General features: G+C 40.1%; 1 protein-coding gene across 1 annotated transcript; it reads left to right on the top strand.

The window, feature by feature from the left end:
* Window positions 1–433: 433 nt before the first annotated feature.
* Window positions 434–17,967, top strand: LOC124076905 (protocadherin Fat 1). Its single transcript, XM_058571684.1, has 8 exons — window positions 434–533; window positions 4,789–8,856; window positions 9,274–9,470; window positions 12,382–12,535; window positions 13,531–13,764; window positions 14,446–14,835; window positions 16,384–16,598; window positions 16,734–17,967. The coding sequence occupies exons 2-8, from the start codon at window positions 4,809–4,811 to the stop codon at window positions 16,923–16,925; spliced, it is 5,430 nt and encodes a 1,809-aa protein (XP_058427667.1). The 5' UTR covers window positions 434–533; window positions 4,789–4,808; the 3' UTR covers window positions 16,926–17,967.
* Window positions 17,968–18,937: the final 970 nt, after the last annotated feature.

The raw sequence follows: 18,937 nt of genomic DNA, 5'->3' as shown, positions 1-18,937 counted from the left end.
GTCCCGCGAAAGTCCCGCGAAAGTCCCGCGAAAGTCCGGCGAAAGTCCGGCGAAAGTCCGGCGGAAGTCCGGCGAAAGTCCGGCGAAAGTCCGGCGAAAGTCCGGCGAAAGTCCGGCGAAATCCAGGACACCAACCTCGATGGCCTCCGCTGCTTCTCTACGTCTGAACACCCTGCAAGGGGTTTATATAGCGCTTGGTCCAATCCTATTGGTCCAAACTTATGCTAATTAGGACTTGAAAAAAGGACCAATGCTATTGGCCCAAAGTTATGCTAATTGGGTTGGACACATACTAACGCCATTGGTCAGTCTCTTTTTAATATTCATAGTAGATTCATTCATAGAAGCAGCCCCAAATTCCCACGCTGACAATGAATGAATGGGCTGGGAAGCAGCTCAATGGCAAAACCGCAAAGTGCTTGCCTCGCATTCCCAACTGGAACTGTGTGCCTGGGTGTTTCTGAGTATAATCAGGCAAGAGCCTGTAGGGACTTGCTGGTGATAACAAGGAGGATCATCAAGAAATAGTCATGGTAAGAAATGTTTTTGTTCTCTCTTCTGTTTTATGCTGCCATTCACTCATTCGTTCATTTATTTGTTCCATGGACTGATTGAGTTTATTTTATGTGCCAGGTGCCACAGTCATAGCATTTGTGCTTGTGCTTGATAGATAACAGGTTACCATTGGCCCACAAATGGACATATGTGTTCTAAAAGATTTCTGCTCTAGAGCATGTGATTGCACAGTTAGAAATTTCATTGCTTTGAGACTTTCCTTCCTCATGCCAAATACTCTTGAGTAAATGATGAAATATTGAGAAAGTGGTTTGATTTTTTTTTCCACCTTCCTCAGTGCCATTGTTAGTACAAGAAATATTGTTTCTTTCATTCTAATATTCATAATGGTTTTAGAGAATTGAAATCTTCTGCTTTCCTTGATTTCTGTTGTTATTAAGTGCAGAGCTCTATCTACTTAGGTGTGGTCTCTCCTATACATTAGATTCCATAGTGTTTAGATTATCTATAGATCATAAAATAAAAATCTGAGTAAATGGAGAATAATTTTTACACAATACTTACTTTTCTACTTTATGTGCTTAAACTATTCTTATTTCTTTACATATTTGAAATTTCATATGTTTCCCATAAAATAACTGAATTGAGTTTATTATTCACAAATATGATTTTACATACTGTCTGTGATTGCAGTGTTGAGATGCATTGTAGTATAGTTAGTGACTTGAATACAAGTATTTTTCCACTGGTTCAAAAATTTAGCAGTTAGAAAAACAGTACATTCCATTTGTGCATGCCTGAGCGTTTCAATAAAGTAATTTTGTCATAGACAAACTGGCTGGGGTTATGTAGGAGAAAATGTTAAACTTTCCCTTAGCTTTCACATAATTTTCAACAACTGGGTGGTTAAAATATGATTGTTGGTGTCTGAGTCAAGGCATGTGCATTCTTCAAATGCTTGTAATGACTGATGGGATTAGTAATTTGGTATTCTAAGAATGGAACTCTTATCTGCCCTCAAAGAATAGATAGTACCAATGGGCTATTCTAATATGGTATTGGAGCTTTTAATATGTTTTTATAGTTTTGGTAAAGTTATGCTAAACAATTATTTCTTAGGAAACCATTACCAGGAAAATGCAATAGAATTGTTTGTATGTACATCTTTTGGTATGGTATGAACTATAAAATGTTCTTACTGCCTTTTATTTATCAGTTTATCCATAATCAGCTGCTTCCTAAATTGTGTCAGATTACATTTAATAAAGTTCAAAAGACTAGTTATAAATTCCATCCATAACACTGTATGTTTAATTAGCAGCAATTTATTGAGCAAAAGGTTTAGTCTGATTAGGAGTCTTTAGGGGAAAAGGAATTTAATTAAAAGATATTTTCAGTATCAGTTGGGCTATGCACTAGAGACACATCAGTGCCATACTCTGAGCCATGTGGTATTTTCTTCTTTTTAGGTTATTTTTAAAAGTAGATTATTGGGACATTCCTACTATTGTTATGACACCTGGAAATACATTCAGTAAATACATTTATTGATTTGAATTGTTTTTTTTCTCCAAGGTCATGTTAAATGTAATTACAGTGAAGTTTGGTAAAGGTTGCCTTACTTTGATTAGGCCTTTACTGAATGAACATCTGCAGTGTGTCAATCACAAGAAGAAACAAGATTCTCCTGCACATCTTTCTTACTTTCTCTGTGGGGGAGATACATTAAACTATAGTGGTAGCTAAAAACCAAAAATGGGTGTGTTTGTTCAGATGATTTCCCTGTTTAAATACAGAGAACAATATAAAGTTAAAATATTTCAGCTAAAGTAAATTACTAAGACCTCAACTTTTGCCGCTCACTGCCTTTCTGATTGGTTCGTAAAAACCATATGTATATTTCAGTGTGGGCAGATGTAACTGTTAGTGATACACCAGTCAGCAGCCCTTGTTGTTTTTGCACAAAAATACGTTGCTTTCCCTTCTGTATATCTGATGCTTTCTGCCTCTCTCTATGTGTGAGAGACAGAGAGAAAGAAAGATCCATACATTAAATCACTGGCTAAGTTTCTGTTGAACCTTCTTGGTATCAGTGACAAGTTCAGAGCTACCTTTTTTAAAACTCAAGCTACTCCAGATGATGAAGTATGTTTCTAAATTTCCTATGGTTGGTAAAGAGCAAGGTTGTCATATATACTGTAAAAAACAACAACAACAAAAACAGGTAAATAACAGAAATCTCTATACTGAATAGGGAGGTCAAGGAAGGCCTCACCATCACACTCTCTAAGCAGGGCCGTTCAGGTAAAACCTAAATGAATGAGTAAAGAAATGAATGGAGAAGATGGAGAAACAGCTAGGGAAGGCGGTTCTAGGAAAGGACACACCAAATTCAAAGGCCTGAGAGAATGTTAATTTCTTTAGTTGAAGCCTTGCCTATTTGAAGCTTTTCTGGCAAAATAAAATTTCACTATAGAAAATAAGAGAAATATGGGGCTGGGGTTGTGGCTCAGTGGTAGAGTGCTCACCTAGCACGTGTGAGGCACTGGGTTTGATCTTCAGCACCACATAAAAGTAAATGAGTAATATAAAGGTTAAAAAAAAAAGAATGCTTAAAAAAAAGAAAAGAGAAATATATGTCAATGGGCGAATATAAATTTTGGGGGGTGGAGAGGTAGCTGCCAAGGGTTACCATGGTATCCCATGTCTTGCCAGGCCAGTCTGTCACAGTTTTGAAAGATAAAGATGATGTACGGGATAGAATGAGAAAAGCATCCCTGAGTTCTAATGACTGCCTAAAAATCATTGAGAGAGAACCTGGGATCATTGGCTCATTTAAATAGAGACAGTCCGGATATTAGTGTCTGAGCAGCCTGGCAGAAGCTGCAGGACTCCATCCTTAGGCCAGAGTTCAGTCCAGAGCTGCAGGTTCTAGAAAAACCCTGGCTTCCTCCCTGTTGCAGACTGAGGGACCGCCTTGGGGTCTGGACACAGAGCCAGGGAGACTTAATGAAAACCAGGCTGGGTCTGGCCTCAAAAAATTGTCATGGATTTTTGGAAAACGTATTAAAGGAAGGAAATGAAGACTGTAGAGGAAGTGTTTACTGTTAATTATGTGGAGAAAGAAGTGCTGGACTAATTCCCTGGTTTGCACATCACTCTAAGCAGTTCTAGTCTATGAAGTACCATACTGATTGCAAACCTAGAGGAAAATTAATTTAAGAACACAATTAAGTAGCTTGTTTTGGGGAAGCATAATAGTTCTTTGGGGGAAAAATAAGTTTAGTACTATAAATTCTGCATATTTGTTTATGAAACCAAAATGGATGGAAGGCTTACGGATGGATCTATCCTAAATACTCTCATACTACCTTGATCTATGCAAAAAAGCTACAGGAATTGCTGGTTTCTTGAAAAGACACACAATTATGGGATTTTTTTTGGAGTTGAGGTTATAGCTAAATATATATAGCATAGCCTGGAAAGGTTTAAAGAAAATTAAGCAAAACAATGTGTCCTACTAGTTTATTCGTCAGCTGCAGCACTATTGACATTTTAGACCAGAAAATTTTTGTCTTGGGGGTCTGTCCTACGCATGGTAAGATGTTTAGCAGCATCCCTGTTCTCTACCACCAGATGCTAGTAACGCTTTCTCCCTCTAAGTTGGGAAAACCAGAAGTATCTCCAGACATTGCCAGATGTGTCCTTGGGAACAAAATTGCCCCTACTTGAGAACTACTGACTAGAAGATAAATTGGGCTGAAAAAGGTTATGAAGGAACTATTGTTGGAATCCTCAGTACACCAAATATTGAAAGTAATGGACAGCTCTCTTGAATCTTAATGTAAATTCTCCCAGTGAATTGAAATCTTCCTTTTCATAATTAATTAGATCGCTATGAATTTGCAAATGCAAATATATTCCAGAAGGCTTTTGAGGAACTATTGGAAAATCATTAACTCAGATGCTTTATGGAGAGACAACCATGTCTTTCCAAAACATATTTCCAGTTCAGACAACAGAATGAGTTTTGGCTTTAGGTACAAAATGATATTTCTTCTGTTTCTTGTAGTCAAATTTCTGAAAAACATGCCTTATTTTAGATGGATTAAAATGAAACAGGAAACAGTTGATGGTTCCATTCAAATATTAATGTCCTCTGCATTTCTGCTTAATTTCAAAATATCATTTTAAGATATTTTTGTTTCTCTTTGTCCAGCTACTATTATTATGTCTCATATCCTCTAACATGTATTTTTTTCCCTCTTTCAGGAAATATTGGAAATTCTTTTATGATTGATCCCATCTTGGGCTCTATAAAAACTGCCAAAGAATTAGATCGAAGTAACCAAGTGGAATATGATTTAATGGTGAAAGCTACAGATAAAGGCAGTCCACCAATGAGTGAAATGACTTCTGTGCATATCTTTGTCACGATTGCTGACAATGCTGCTCCTAAGTTTACATCAAAAGAATACTCTGTTGAAATTAGTGAAATTACCAGCATTGGGAGTTTTGTTGGACTAGTTATAGCCCATAGTCAGTCATCAGTGATATATGAAATAAAAGATGGAAATATAGGTGATGCTTTTGATATTAATCCACATTCTGGAAGTATCATCACTCAGAAAGCCCTGGATTTTGAAACTTTGCCCATTTATACATTGACAGTCCAGGGAACCAACATGGCTGGTTTGTCCACTAATACAACTGTTTTAGTGCATCTACTAGACGAGAATGACAACTCGCCAGTTTTTATGCAGACAGAATACTCAGGACTTATCAGTGAATCAGCTTCCCTCAACAGTGTAGTCCTGACAGACACGAATATCCCACTAGTGATCCGAGCAACTGATGCTGATAAAGAATCAAATTCCTTGCTTGTTTATCACATTGTTGAGCCGTCTGTGCACAAATATTTTGCTGTTGATTCTAGCACTGGTGCTATTCATACAGTACAAAGCCTGGACTATGAAGAAACAAGTGTTTTTCACTTTACTGTACAAGTGCATGACATGGGCACACCACGTTTATTTGCTGAATATGCAGCTAATGTCACCATACACGTAATTGACATTAATGACTGCCCTCCTGTTTTCTCCAAATCATTGTACGAAGCATCTCTTCTGTTGCCAACATACAGAGGAGTAAAAGTCACCACAGTAAATGCTACCGATGCTGATTCCAGTGCGTTCTCACAGTTAATATACTCCATCACTGAAGGCAACATTGGGGACAAGTTTATGATGGACTACAAGACTGGCACTATAACTGTACAAAACACAACTCAGTTAAGAAGCCGCTATGAGTTAACCATTCGAGCTTCTGATGGCAGATTTGCCAGCTTTACCTCTGTGAAAATTAACGTGAAAGAAAGCAAAGAAAGTCAGCTCAAGTTTACCCAAGACTTCTATTCTGCAGTCGTGAAAGAGAACTCCACGGAAGCCAAAACATTAGCCGTCATTACTGCTATTGGGAATCCTATCAACGAACCTCTGTTTTATCACATCCTCAACCCAGACCGCAGATTTAAGATCAGCCGCACTTCAGGAGTGCTGTCCACCACTGGTATACCATTTGATCGTGAACAGCAGGAGGCATTTGATGTGGTTGTAGAAGTGACAGAAGAACATAAGCCTTCAGCAGTGGCCCATGTTGTCGTGAAAGTCACTGTAGAAGACCAAAATGACAATGCACCAGTGTTTGTCAACCTTCCCTATTATGCTGTAGTTAAAGTGGATACTGAGGTAGGCCATGTCATTCGCTATGTCACTGCTGTAGACAGAGATAGTGGCAGAAATGGGGAAGTGCACTACTACCTTAAGGAACACCATGACCACTTTCAAATTGGACCCTCAGGTGAAATTTCATTGAAGAAGCAATTTGAACTCGACACCTTAAATAAAGAATATCTTGTCACAGTGGTTGCAAAAGATGGAGGAAACCCAGCTTTCTCAGCCGAAGTTATAGTCCCAATCACTGTTATGAATAAAGCCATGCCTGTGTTTGAAAAACCTTTCTACAGTGCAGAGATTCCAGAGAATATCCAGATGCACAGCCCAGTTGTCCACATACAAGCCAACAGTCCAGAAGGTTTAAAAGTGTTCTATAGCATCACAGATGGAGATCCTTTTAGCCAGTTTACCATTAACTTCAATACTGGGGTTATAAATGTCATAGCCCCTCTGGATTTTGAGTCCCACCCAGCATATAAACTGAGCATACGAGCAACTGATTCTTTGACTGGTGCTCATGCCGAAGTGTTTGTTGACATAATAGTGGAAGACATCAATGATAACCCTCCTGTGTTTGTTCAGCAGTCTTATGCTGCAACTCTGTCTGAGGCATCTGTGATTGGAACATCTGTCGTTCAAGTTAGAGCTACAGATTCTGACTCAGAACCAAACAGAGGAATTTCATACCAGATGTTTGGAAATCACAGCAAGAGTCATGATCATTTTCACATAGATAGCAGCACTGGTCTCATCTCACTAATCAGAACTTTAGATTATGAACAGTTCCACCAGCACAAGATTTTTGTAAGGGCTGTTGATAGTGGTATGCCCCAACTGAGCAGTGATGTGATTGTCATGGTGGATGTCACTGACCTCAATGATAATCCTCCACTCTTTGACCAACAAATTTATAAAGCCAAAATTAGTGAGCATGCCGCTCATGGGCATTTTGTGATGTGTGTGAAGGCCTATGATGCAGACAGTTCAGACATAGACAAGTTGGAATATTCCATTCTGTCTGGCAATGATCATAAACATTTTGTCATTGACAGTAAAACGGGGATTATCACACTCTCAAATCTGCGCCGGCACACCTTGAAGCCATTTTACAGTCTCAACATTTCTGTTTCTGATGGTGTGTTTAGAAGTTCAGCTCAGGTTCATATAACTGTAATTGGAGGCAATTTGCACAGTCCTGTTTTTCTTCAGAATGAATATGAAGTGGAACTTGCTGAAAATGCTCCCTTACATACACTGGTGATTGAGGTTAAGGCAACCGATAGGGATTCTGGTATTTACGGTCTCATTACTTACCACATTGTAAATGACTTTGCCAAAGACAGATTTTACACAAATGAGAGAGGACAGATATTTACTTTGGAAAAACTTGATCGAGAGACCCCAGCAGAGAAAGTGATCCCAGTTCGTTTAATGGCAAAGGATGCTGGAGGAAAAGTTGCTTTCTGCACAATTAATGTTATCCTTACAGATGATAATGATAATGCACCCCAGTTTCGGGCAACCAAATACGAAGTGAACATCGGATCCAATGCTGCAAAAGGAACGTCAGTCATTAAAGTTTTTGCAAGTGATGCTGATGAGGGATCCAATGCTGATGTCACCTATGCCATTGAAGCAGATTCTGAAAGTGTTAAGGAGAATTTGGAAATTAACAAACTGTCTGGCATAATTACCACAAAGGAGAGCTTAATTGGCTTAGAAAACGAGTTCTTCACTTTCTTTGTTAGAGCTGTGGATAATGGGTCTCCATCAAAAGAATCTGTTGTTCCTGTCTACGTTAAGATACTTCCCCCAGAAACACAGCTTCCAAAATTTTCAGAACCCTTTTATACCTATACAGTTTCAGAAGATATGCCTATTGGAACAGAAATAGATCTCATCCAAGCAGAGCACAGTGGCACTGTTCTTTACAGCCTAATCAAAGGGAATACTCCCGAAAGTAATAGAGATGAGTTCTTTGTGATTGACAGGCAAAGTGGGAGACTAAAATTGGAGAAGAGTCTAGATCATGAGACAACTAAGTGGTATCAGTTTTCCATACTTGCCAGATGTACTCGTGATGATTATGAACTGGTGGCTTCAGTAGATGTTAGTATCCAAGTGAAAGATACAAATGATAACAGCCCAGTCTTGGAGTCAAATCCATATGAGGCATTTGTTGTTGAAAACCTACCAGGGGGAAGTAGAGTCATCCAGATTAGGGCATCTGACCTAGATTCAGGAGCCAATGGTCAAGTTATATACAGTCTCGATCAGTCACAAAGTGTAGACATCATCGAATCTTTTGCCATTAATATGGAAACAGGCTGGATTACAACTCTAAAGGCACTGGACCATGAGGAGAAAGACAATTATCAGATTAAAGTGGTTGCATCAGATTATGGCGAAAAGGTTCAGCTGTCCTCCACGGCCATCGTGGACGTTACTGTCACAGATGTCAATGACAGTCCACCACGATTCACAGCAGAGATTTATAAAGGGACTGTGAGTGAAGACGATCCACCAGGTGGTGTAATTGCCATCTTAAGTACCACAGATGCTGACTCTGAAGAGATTAACAGACAAGTTACATATTTTATAACAGGTAAAGATTTCAAACCAATTGGTTTAATTTAAAGTGTATTAAAAGTATATTGTATATGTATTTTAGGGAAATAGAGAGTTAAAGGGATAGTTTTAGTTAATAAGTAGCTAAGTCACATCTTTTAAGTGCATTTCAGGTTCTTTACCTAAGTACAACTGTTTCCTTAGACTGATTTTCATGCTCATTCTGTTGAGCGTAAATTTTATTTGGCTTACTGCTATGTTTAAGTACATATTTTAATGCTGTTTTTTGGGGGTAAAAAGTTGAAGTTTGCCAAATTTATATTAATTATTTTTAGAATTCTTAATCCTTTTAAACTGTAACTATACATCTTTTGTATGATTTATTTTTCCTGTTACTTATTTCTGTCTTTAATTCAACAAATTTGACTGTCATCTTCCTTCATTGATTTAATAGGAGGGGATGCTTTGGGACAGTTTGCTGTTGAAAATATACAGAATGAGTGGAAGGTCTATGTGAAGAAACCTCTAGATAGGGAAAAAAAGGACAATTATCTTCTGACCATCACAGCAACTGATGGGACCTTCTCATCAAAGGCTATTGTTGAAGTGAAGGTTCTTGATGCAAATGACAACAGTCCAGTTTGTGAAAAGGTAGGCTTCTCTTTTAAGTTTGAATATTAGAATTCAAATTTCTTAATCCTTTTAATAGGACTGCCGTTGACCTCTCTGTTGTAATTTAGTTGTGTTTTATATTATAAGCACTGTTAAAGCAGAGGTGTCCAATGATAGAAGACTTGGAAAAGCTTCAGAACTATTTTGTGGAATGGTCAGTTGCTCAAAAACTTTGTTCTTAAATTATGGACAGGATTACAGTTTTGTCTAACTCTAAAAATACTCTGTCAACTTTCATTAAAAGGATTCTTCAATTTGAGAATAAGGTTGTTTTGGTGAAAACATTTGACCAGCTCTTCTACAAAGCTCAGTTTTACTTTAGCAGATCATTTTGGAGCACTTGCTTTTCTACACAGTAGAAAAACTTAAGAGGTTAGGGAAGAGGCTCCTACACCTGTGGCGTTCACTATTTAATGGGAGAACAACATAACCAGAGCCGGGTGTGGTAGTACATGCCTGTAATCCCAGCAGCTCTGGAGGCTGAGGCAGGAGGATCTTGAGTTCAAAGTTAGCCTCAGCAAATTAGCAAGACCCTAAACAACTTAGTGAAACCCTGTCTAAAACCAAAAATATAAAAGGGGTTGGGGATTGAGATGTGGCTCAGTAGTTAAGTCCCCCTGGGCTCAATCCCTAGTAACCATATATATCTATTTGAGAGAAGAGCTGTTCCCCCTCCAAGTTTACTATAAGAGTAGTAGGACTCAAGCAGAAGTGGTCGCTGGAGCCGGGAGATGAGGTAAAGCTGTTCAGGGCTCACCTTTCAGGAGGTAGGGATAGGATGATCAGGAGGAGTGGAAAGGTGGTGTGTGAGGAGGGAATGGAGGTGGGGGAATATTTGCTGATTTTGCCAGAAGTGTTAAATCCCTGGGAAGGGGGGAGAAGGTCAAACTGGATTAAGGAATGTATGGAGGATAAGATAGGGATGTTATGAACCAAGAGTTCCTTAAAGAAGTTCAGTTTGGTTGTGGTATGGCTATAATTTGGGTAAGGAAGAATGAAAACCCATAGAACAGGCAGAGGTGGCAGAACAATGAAAGTTCTGAAGGCGCCACATTAAAAAAGTGGTAGCATTCAGTCCCTGCCTGAATGTGACAGGAATGTTGTGTCAGGACTTGAACATTTACTGCCAAGGGTATTTGGAGAAAGAACAAGGTGGTGGCAGAGGTAAGCCTGGAGGGGACATCTGTCTTAGCGGAAGCCTGTCGCGTTCCATTTCAGATTTGTTTAATTTCAGGCAATGGGACTTTTAATTGGATGTGATTTTTAGACATTTAGAGATGGTGAGATTCAGGATGGATATTAGAGAAAGATAGCTATACCTGGCAGTTGTTTTTGGAAGCTGATCATTGAGTTCATTTGAGGGATACCAACAAAAAGGTGGTCAGGGAGAAGAGATGAGTAACTTGCAAAGGAAGCAGAGATGGAAGGAAGAGTCAGACTGACGCAGTGCAGTCAAGGGGGTGAGAGAATTTTGAGGAGGAAGGGGGGTAAGCAAAGGTATAATGTAGCGGGAAAAGATGGCCGAGATGTGAAACAGACCATATCAGTTCTGCGAGTGACTTGGGAAATAGCAGTCTCTGGATCATGATGTTAAGTGGACACTTACCTGACTAAAGGTCACATGGTGTGCATTAATGAAGAAATAGCTTTGACCAGTGCAGAGGGTTAAGAGTAATGGAAGGAAGAAGAGTGTGACAGCATAAGAGAAGACTGGTAGAGGGGACAGTGAATGTGAACAGGGACAGAGCCACTTGAGAATGCTGCAGATTGAGTAAGCGGAGAGGTGTTGCTGCTGCAGAGAACAACAGAGCTGATCTCAGGCAAAGAGATGCTGGATATTCATTTTTGGGGAGGTGGGACTCCTGAAGGATGAGGAGTTAATTCCTATTCCTTTTTGTACTTTTAGGTGAGAATATGGGATGGGGTTATGCACATGTCTCCCCTTTATGGAAATTAAATGTATTTTGTTTTCTAGGACTTTCACATTATTTGAATGTAATACTGTAACTTCTTTGGGAATAATAAAATTAGGACACTAAACCATTTGAATTAAATAGTATTGCAAAATATCCTGTTTCATGAGTCATAAAATATAGCTCACCTAAGGGCCTGGAGGGGTATAGCTTAGTGTTAGGGTGCTTGCCTAGCATGTCCAAGGCCCAGGTTTGGATCCCCAGCATTAAAAATATATCTGTCTACACAGACACACACACACACACATGTGTGTGTGTGTATATATATATATATATACATAAACTTATTCATAAAGTATATTCAACAAATCTTAATCTGTTCCTCTTATGTTTTTATTTATTGCATGTATTCCTTAATAATTGGAACAGGAAACAGCTGTTTACTGTGTTTGAAGGTTAAGTAGGTATGAAGAAAGAGGAGCAGGTATCCTGTCTGTGGCTTTGGGGAAAATTTTGTTTTCTCCCATAACACAAGGATCACTTCTCTCCCAAATACAATCATTTAGTTATGTTAACGAACACTTGCACACACAATAAATTCCTGTACTTGGAAATAAGTATATACGGTGTAATACGTATTCTCTCTACTTTTTAGATAAATATGGAACACTACTTACGTTTCTCTATAAGAATTTAAATGTGAAACTGCCTTAACAACTTACTGTTTTCTATTCTGTTGTTAAAATGTTAGGTCAGACTCTTTCAGGGACATGATATTGGTAACTCTTAGTTTCTCCCTCATTTTACATGTGTTTTTTAAAGAAAAATAGTTTTAAAAGCTTTTTGAATCTGAACTTTAGTCATTTTCTATGTTTTCTTTGGCCAAAATGAAATAATTTCTTTTTCGTTATTCTCTTAATAATCACTGCTGACTTTTAATTTCCTCATTCTAACAATGTTGTTTAAAATCTTTGTAGACTCTTTATTCAGACACCATTCCTGAGGACGCTCTTCCTGGGAAATTGATCATGCAGGTCTCTGCTACAGATGCAGATATCCGTTCCAATGCTGAAATTACTTACACGTTGTTTGGTTCAGGGGCAGAAAAATTCAAACTAAATCCAGACACAGGTAATGATGAGAGTTTGGGACAAGTTTCATTGTGTACTCTTACAAAATCTTGTGTGTTGGGTGATTTAGTTTACATACAGTATTTGTCCTTTTCAAATTTACCCTGCTGCTTGGAGTTGACATCTTTTGGAAATCTAAATAGCAATTTAATGTGCCAAATTCGGGGTAAGATGGGGAAAAAAAAAAAAAAGAGCAGCAATATCACTTACCTTGAGCTAACAATTTAAAACTTAAAAACTGTTTATATAATTAAAAAAAAAAAACAACTCAAAGTATACGTCAAATTTCCTGCTTCATTTGTTTTATTTATAAAGCACATTTAAAAAATTTGTGACCATGAATTTATAATTTAACATTTTCCATAATTAAAATGATCCATATTGTTTTATTCATCTTTATAGTTTGTATTTTGTTAAAGTTGCAATAATGTGCTGCGTATGGTGGTGTACACCTGTAATTCCAGCACCTCGGGAGGCTGAGACAGGAGGATCACAAGTTCAGTGCCAGCCTCAGCAAAAGTGAGGTGCTAAGCAACTCAATGAGACCCTGTCTCTTAATAAAATACAAAATAGGACTGAGAATGTGGCTCAGTGGACAAGTGCTCCTGGGTTCAATCTGTGGTACTAAAAAAAAGAAAGAAAAAAATTGTGATAACGTAATAGGTTTCCTTTAAGCTTTTTTATTTTCTCAAGAACAGATTATGGACATATGAGCCTTAATTTTTTAATCAATAAAAGGTTCAAATTTGGTTAATTAGCTGTTTTACTTTGGGGATTGTGTGCAGCATAAGAGTCTTTGGCCTCATATTCTATGACTAGTATAGGGTCGAAAACCTGGAACATGTGTGCTCATCCAGCTGTTGAGTCTGTTATTGATAAAATTGTTCTCCAGAGAAAAGCTGTTATTCATATTTAGTAAGAGAAGAGAAGTAGGATGTATAGCTGCAGTTCACAATTAAATTTCAAGTGATTCCATTTATTTCTGTTTGTTTTTAGGTGAACTGAAAACATTAGCCCCCCTTGATCGGGAGGAGCAAGCAGTTTATAATCTGCTAGTCAAGGCCACAGATGGAGGGGGAAGATTCTGTCAAGCCACTGTTGTGCTTACGTTAGAAGATGTGAATGATAACGCCCCTGAATTCACTGCTGATCCTTATACCATTACTGTGTTTGAAAACACAGAGCCTGGAACACTGTTGACCAGAGTGCAAGCCACAGATGCAGATGCAGGTATCCTCTGGAAGATTGCTCTGCCTTCAGACTGCACTGAGGGCTTAGGAGCCACTGTGTTAAACACATTCCAAATGCAGCCTCATCTTACCTCATACATGTGGAGTAGCTCCTCATTGTCATAAAATGACATCTTCAGAATAATTAATTCGCTTTTAATGAATATTTGAAGCCTTAAAATTATGCCCAGTAAACTTACTGCTATAAGATGTATCTATAGGGTTACTAACATTCTTGTTAGTGACTTCAAGAATTGATCTTCATGTCTAATTGAATTAATTAGAGAAGTGTTGTTTTGTTAATACACTGTTTGGTGTCATAAAGATAGAACAGGCAAAAGATGTATTATCATAGTTTATAAATCTTTTAAAATTTTTTGTGGAGACAGTAGGACTAAAATATATATTCATAGCATTTTGATAGTAAAGAGTAACTTCTTTAGTCTAATACTGAAGAATTAGAAGAAAACAAAAAAATACTTTTCAAATAATTTCTTTGTCTTTAACGCTAAATAGTAAATAGATGTCTTTTTAAAATAGTACACTCAGTAAATTGTTACTTGTAAATTGGTAATTCAGTTTACTTTTTCTCGATCACTTTCATAAATTTTTTAAGTAATAAAGCATTTTACTATTTTTAAAATTATTAATATCAATTAAACATAATTTCATATCTTCACAGGTTTGAATCGAAAGATTTCCTACTCACTGATTGACTCTGCTGATGGGCAGTTCTCCATTAATGAATTATCTGGAATTATTCAATTAGAAAAGCCTTTGGATAGAGAACTACAGGCAGTATATACCCTTAGTTTGAAAGCCGTAGACCAAGGTTTGCCAAGGAGGTTGACAGCTACTGGCACTGTTGTTGTATCAGTTTTAGATATAAATGATAACCCACCTGTGTTTGAATACCGTGAATATGGTGCCACAGTGTCTGAGGACATTCTAATTGGAACAGAAGTTCTTCAAGTTTATGCAGCAAGTCGGGATATTGAAGCAAATGCAGAAATCACCTACTCAATAATAAGTGGAAATGAACATGGGAAATTCAGCATAGATTCTAAAACAGGTAATTTACCATGTAAATGAGAAGAAGTTCTTTATTTCACCAAAAAGGCTAGATTTGCTAGGCACTGAACTGCATAGAGTGACCGGGTCACCTGTAGTCAGTAGATGTTCAGAAAAGATGGAGCTCAAGTTTTCCTTTTGTTATTTTTTTAAAGTGTGAGAGTGGTTAAGATGACTTCAGACTGTAGCTCTACTTAATAAAATATATTTCTGGTATATCATTGTAAACTACAAGCAAATCAGAAGAGAAAATTAAAATTCTAATAGCTTAGTGATGAAGTAAAATGTCACACATTAGTTAAAGGTAAGAATGGCTGATAGTAGAGGACCTTGTATAATTACTCCTTTTATCCCCTGTATTCAACACAGGTGAAGTAGCTTCCCAAGTAAAACCATAGCTTTGACCTTTCAGATCTTAGTTTCTATGGTAGGTGTCTGATAATTCATTAAGTTGATTTCTTCATTATGCTAGTTATGTAATAGTGGACATACTTTGGATCATACCAAAAGACTGCCAACAAGGTCAAAAGTCGGAAGTATTATTAATCCTATTGTGTAAACACTGATGTCATCTTATTAGCCTGTTATCTGAAGTAGCTGTCAGTCTTAGAACCCTTTAAGAAGTTGCTCTTTTTTGTAGGGTATCCTTGAAAGCTGAAAGGAGATCAGTACAGTAGAGGGAAGGGACCCAGATAGCTGGAAAAATGATGTTGGCCAAATTATATTGTTAAACTGTGTACATGTACAAATATGTAACAACAAATCCCACCATTACATGTAGATATAATACACCAATAAAAAAGGTGGGGAGGGACCTCAATGCAATTATAAAATAAAGAAATAAAAAGTTTGTGTATTTAATTGTATGTGACTACTTCAGATAAAGAATAGGTGTGTAATTATGTTATTTAGACAGATATTTTAGTACATATCATAAAATCGTTGTTTTAGGGTTCTTTTGTCCCTGTCTCTTTTTAAGTAGAATAGACAATAATGAACTGACAATGAAAGGTGTCACAGGAATTGTTAGATCAAAAAATGGATTTTTAATGATAAAATATAAGTAGAAGGTTATGTGGAGATTCTTTCCTAATGAAAAGGATGAATAAGTCTTTTAAAAAGAATGAGAAGGAAAAAAAAAACTAAAAGCACAGCATGGAATTTTTTAGAGTTTTCTTTTGTTTATTAAAATAAAGTCTGTTGTGATCTCTGGTTTGAGATACAAGAGATAATCATTCTTATAGTAGGGATATTTTAATGGCTGGGAAAATAATTGGGAGAAATAAGGCTTCAGGGTTGGGCAAATTCCTGATTTTTAATATTTGAATTAAGAAATTAGAAAACACAGCCAGGCATGATGACACATGCCTATAATCCCAGCTGCTCAGGAGACTGAGGCAGAAGGATTGCAAATTCAGAACCAGTCTAGGTAACTTCTTCAGACCCTATCTCAAAATGAAAGGATTCAAAAAGGACTCGGGAAGTAGCTCATTAAAGTGGTAGCGATATAAAGATTTGCTAGTAATTTTGATTTTTTTTTTAAATGCAGGAGCCATATTTATCATTGAGAATCTGGATTATGAAAGCTCCCATGAATACTACCTGACTATAGAAGCCACTGATGGAGGCACACCTTCGTTAAGTGACATGACCACTGTGAACATTAATGTGACAGATATCAATGACAACACGCCCGTGTTCAGCCAAGACACCTATACCACAGTGATCAGTGAAGATGCTGTTCTTAAGCAGTCTGTAATCACAGTGAGTATATTTTTCCCCCTTACAGTTTTCTTCTTCTGGGTCTTTACAAGAATTTTTAGTTAAATCAGTCTAGTTTTTGTAGACCACTGTCCCTTCCTTAACTGTCTTCCTAAAGCAGAGTGTGATATTTTCTAGGTTATGGCTGATGATGCTGATGGACCTTCCAATAGCCACATCCACTACTCAATTATAGAAGGCAATCAAGGAAGCCCATTTACCATTGACCCTGTTAAGGGAGAAGTGAAAGTGACTAAACTTCTAGACCGAGAAACAGTAAGTGAAAAAGTTGGATTTAAATTGTTTACTAAATACCAAATCAAAAAATAGAAGTGCCTTGTATTCCTATCTGCTGGACATAATGTGAAGTACCAAAAGTTAGAACCAACTTCCTTCTCAGGAACAGACTAGCAGGATGTAAATACTTGAAAAGCAATTGCAATACAAAAGCCTCAAGAATATAAGAAATAGGCTTCCTGCTAGTAGAAAGTTTATATTCAGGAAGAGATTGCTAATGGCTTCAACATCCTGAGATCCTTCAGGTGTTCGTTTTTTAGTTTTTTGTCACTGTGCCCAAAAAGTGGAGAAGGAAAAGTTTATTTTGCTCTGGGCCCAAAGTGAGGCAGAACATCTTGATGGAAGAGTGTGGTAGAGGGAAGCTGCTCCATTTGTGGTGGCCAGGAAACAGAGATAGGAAGGGGAAGGGGCCTCAGGGAAGTCCTCAGTGGCTTACCTCCTCCAGCCATGCCCCAACGACCACAGGCACCACCTGTTCCAGCTAGGGTGACTAAGTAAGTTAACTGTAATAATCTGACATCTCACCTCTGAAGAGACCTGCGTTAATGTAGGAGCTTTGGGGGGGACACCTCATACCCAAACAGAAAACGACATATAACTGGAAGCTGGATTTTAAATAACAGCAGGGATTTGGAAAACCATTGGGGTCGAGAGAAGGAAATTCCCTGAAAGAAATTGCATGAATGAAAGCATGGAGAATGAAACCATAGAATACGTTCAAGAGACTGTACCCAGTTCTACTGGAGAAATGTATCATAAAAAGTAGTAGAGGGACATTCAGTGAGAAGTGGTTTAGGAACAGATTATGAGCCACATAATCAGGATCAGAGGTTCAGACCTGATGCTGCATGCATTAGGAAATTATTGAATGTTTGCGATCTGATATATATTAAAAGAGTTTGGGAAGATTAGTACTTCCATACGTGGAAGTATTCTTCAGAGTGGAGAGAGATGGTGAGGTGGGGTGGTGGTAGTGGTAGGAAAGGCTATTGATAATTCAACGATTGTGAGACAGTAAGAGGCCAAATTTAGGAAAGCAGCAGTAAGAATTGAATGAAAACACAAAGAAACTTCGGGCAGAAGCCGCCCGGGCAGAAGCCGCAGCCGCCGCCCGGGCAGAAGCCGCCCGGGCAGAAGCCGCAGCCGCCGCCCGGGCAGAAGCCGCCCGGGCAGAAGCCGGAGCCGCCGCCCGGGCAGAAGCCGCCCGGGCAGAAGCCGCCCGGGCAGGAGCCGCCCGGGCAGAAGCCGCAGCCGCCGCCCGGGCAGGAGCCGCCCGGGCAGGAGCCGCCCGGGCAGGAGCCGCCCGGGCAGAAGCCGCCGGAGCCGCCGCCCGGGCAGGAGCCGCCCGGGCAGGAGCCGGAGCCGCCGCCCGGGCAGGAGCCGCCCGGGCAGGAGCCGGAGCCGCCGCCCGGGCAGGAGCCGCCCGGGCAGGAGCCGCCGCCGCCGCCCGGGCAGGAGCCGCCCGGGCAGGAGCCAGACCCGCCGCCCGGGCAGAAGCCGCCCGGGCAGAAGCTGCCCGGGCAGAAGCCGCAGCCGCCACCCGGGCAGGAGCCGCCCGGGCAGAAGCCGGAGCCGCCGCCCGGGCAGGAGCCGCCCGGGCAGGAGCCGCCGCCGCCGCCCGGGCAGGAGCCGCCCGGGCAGGAGCCGCCCGGGCAGGAGCCGCCCGGGCAGGAGCCGCAGCCGCCGCCCGGGCAGAAGCCGCCCGGGCAGAAGCCGCAGCCGCCGCCCGGGCAGAAGCCGCCCGGGCAGAAGCCGGAGCCGCCCGGGCAGGAGCCGCCCGGGCAGGAGCCGCCCGGGCAGGAGCCGCCCGGGCAGAAGCCGAAGCCGCCCGGGCAGGAGCCGCCCGGGCAGGAGCCGAAGCCGCCCGGGCAGGAGCCGCCCGGGCAGGAGCCGCCCGGGCAGAAGCCGGAGCCGCCCGGGCAGGAGCCGCCCGGGCAGGAGCCGCCCGCCCGGGCAGGAGCCGCCCGGGCAGGAGCCGCCCGCCCGGGCAGGAGCCGCCCGGGCAGGAGCCGCCCGCCCGGGCAGGAGCCGCCCGGGCAGGAGCC

The sequence above is a fragment of the Marmota monax genome, unplaced genomic scaffold, assembly GCF_021218885.2.
Source record: "Marmota monax isolate L192 unplaced genomic scaffold, Marmota_monax_Labrador192_F-V1.1 WCK01_AAM20220418_F8-fsc01830, whole genome shotgun sequence".
NCBI lineage: Eukaryota > Metazoa > Chordata > Mammalia > Rodentia > Sciuridae > Marmota > Marmota monax.
This window is presented reverse-complemented; position numbering and strand designations above follow the sequence as displayed.

Coding starts and splice junctions, on each gene's coding strand:
- LOC124076905 (XM_058571684.1), top strand. CDS start 4,809: ATGATTGATCCCATCTTGGGCTCTATAAAAACTGCCAAAGAATTAGAT. Junction 8,857..9,273: donor AGTTACATATTTTATAACAG/GTAAAGATTTCA, acceptor TTGATTTAATAG/GAGGGGATGCTTTGGGACAG. Junction 14,836..16,383: donor CAGCATAGATTCTAAAACAG/GTAATTTACCAT, acceptor TTTTAAATGCAG/GAGCCATATTTATCATTGAG.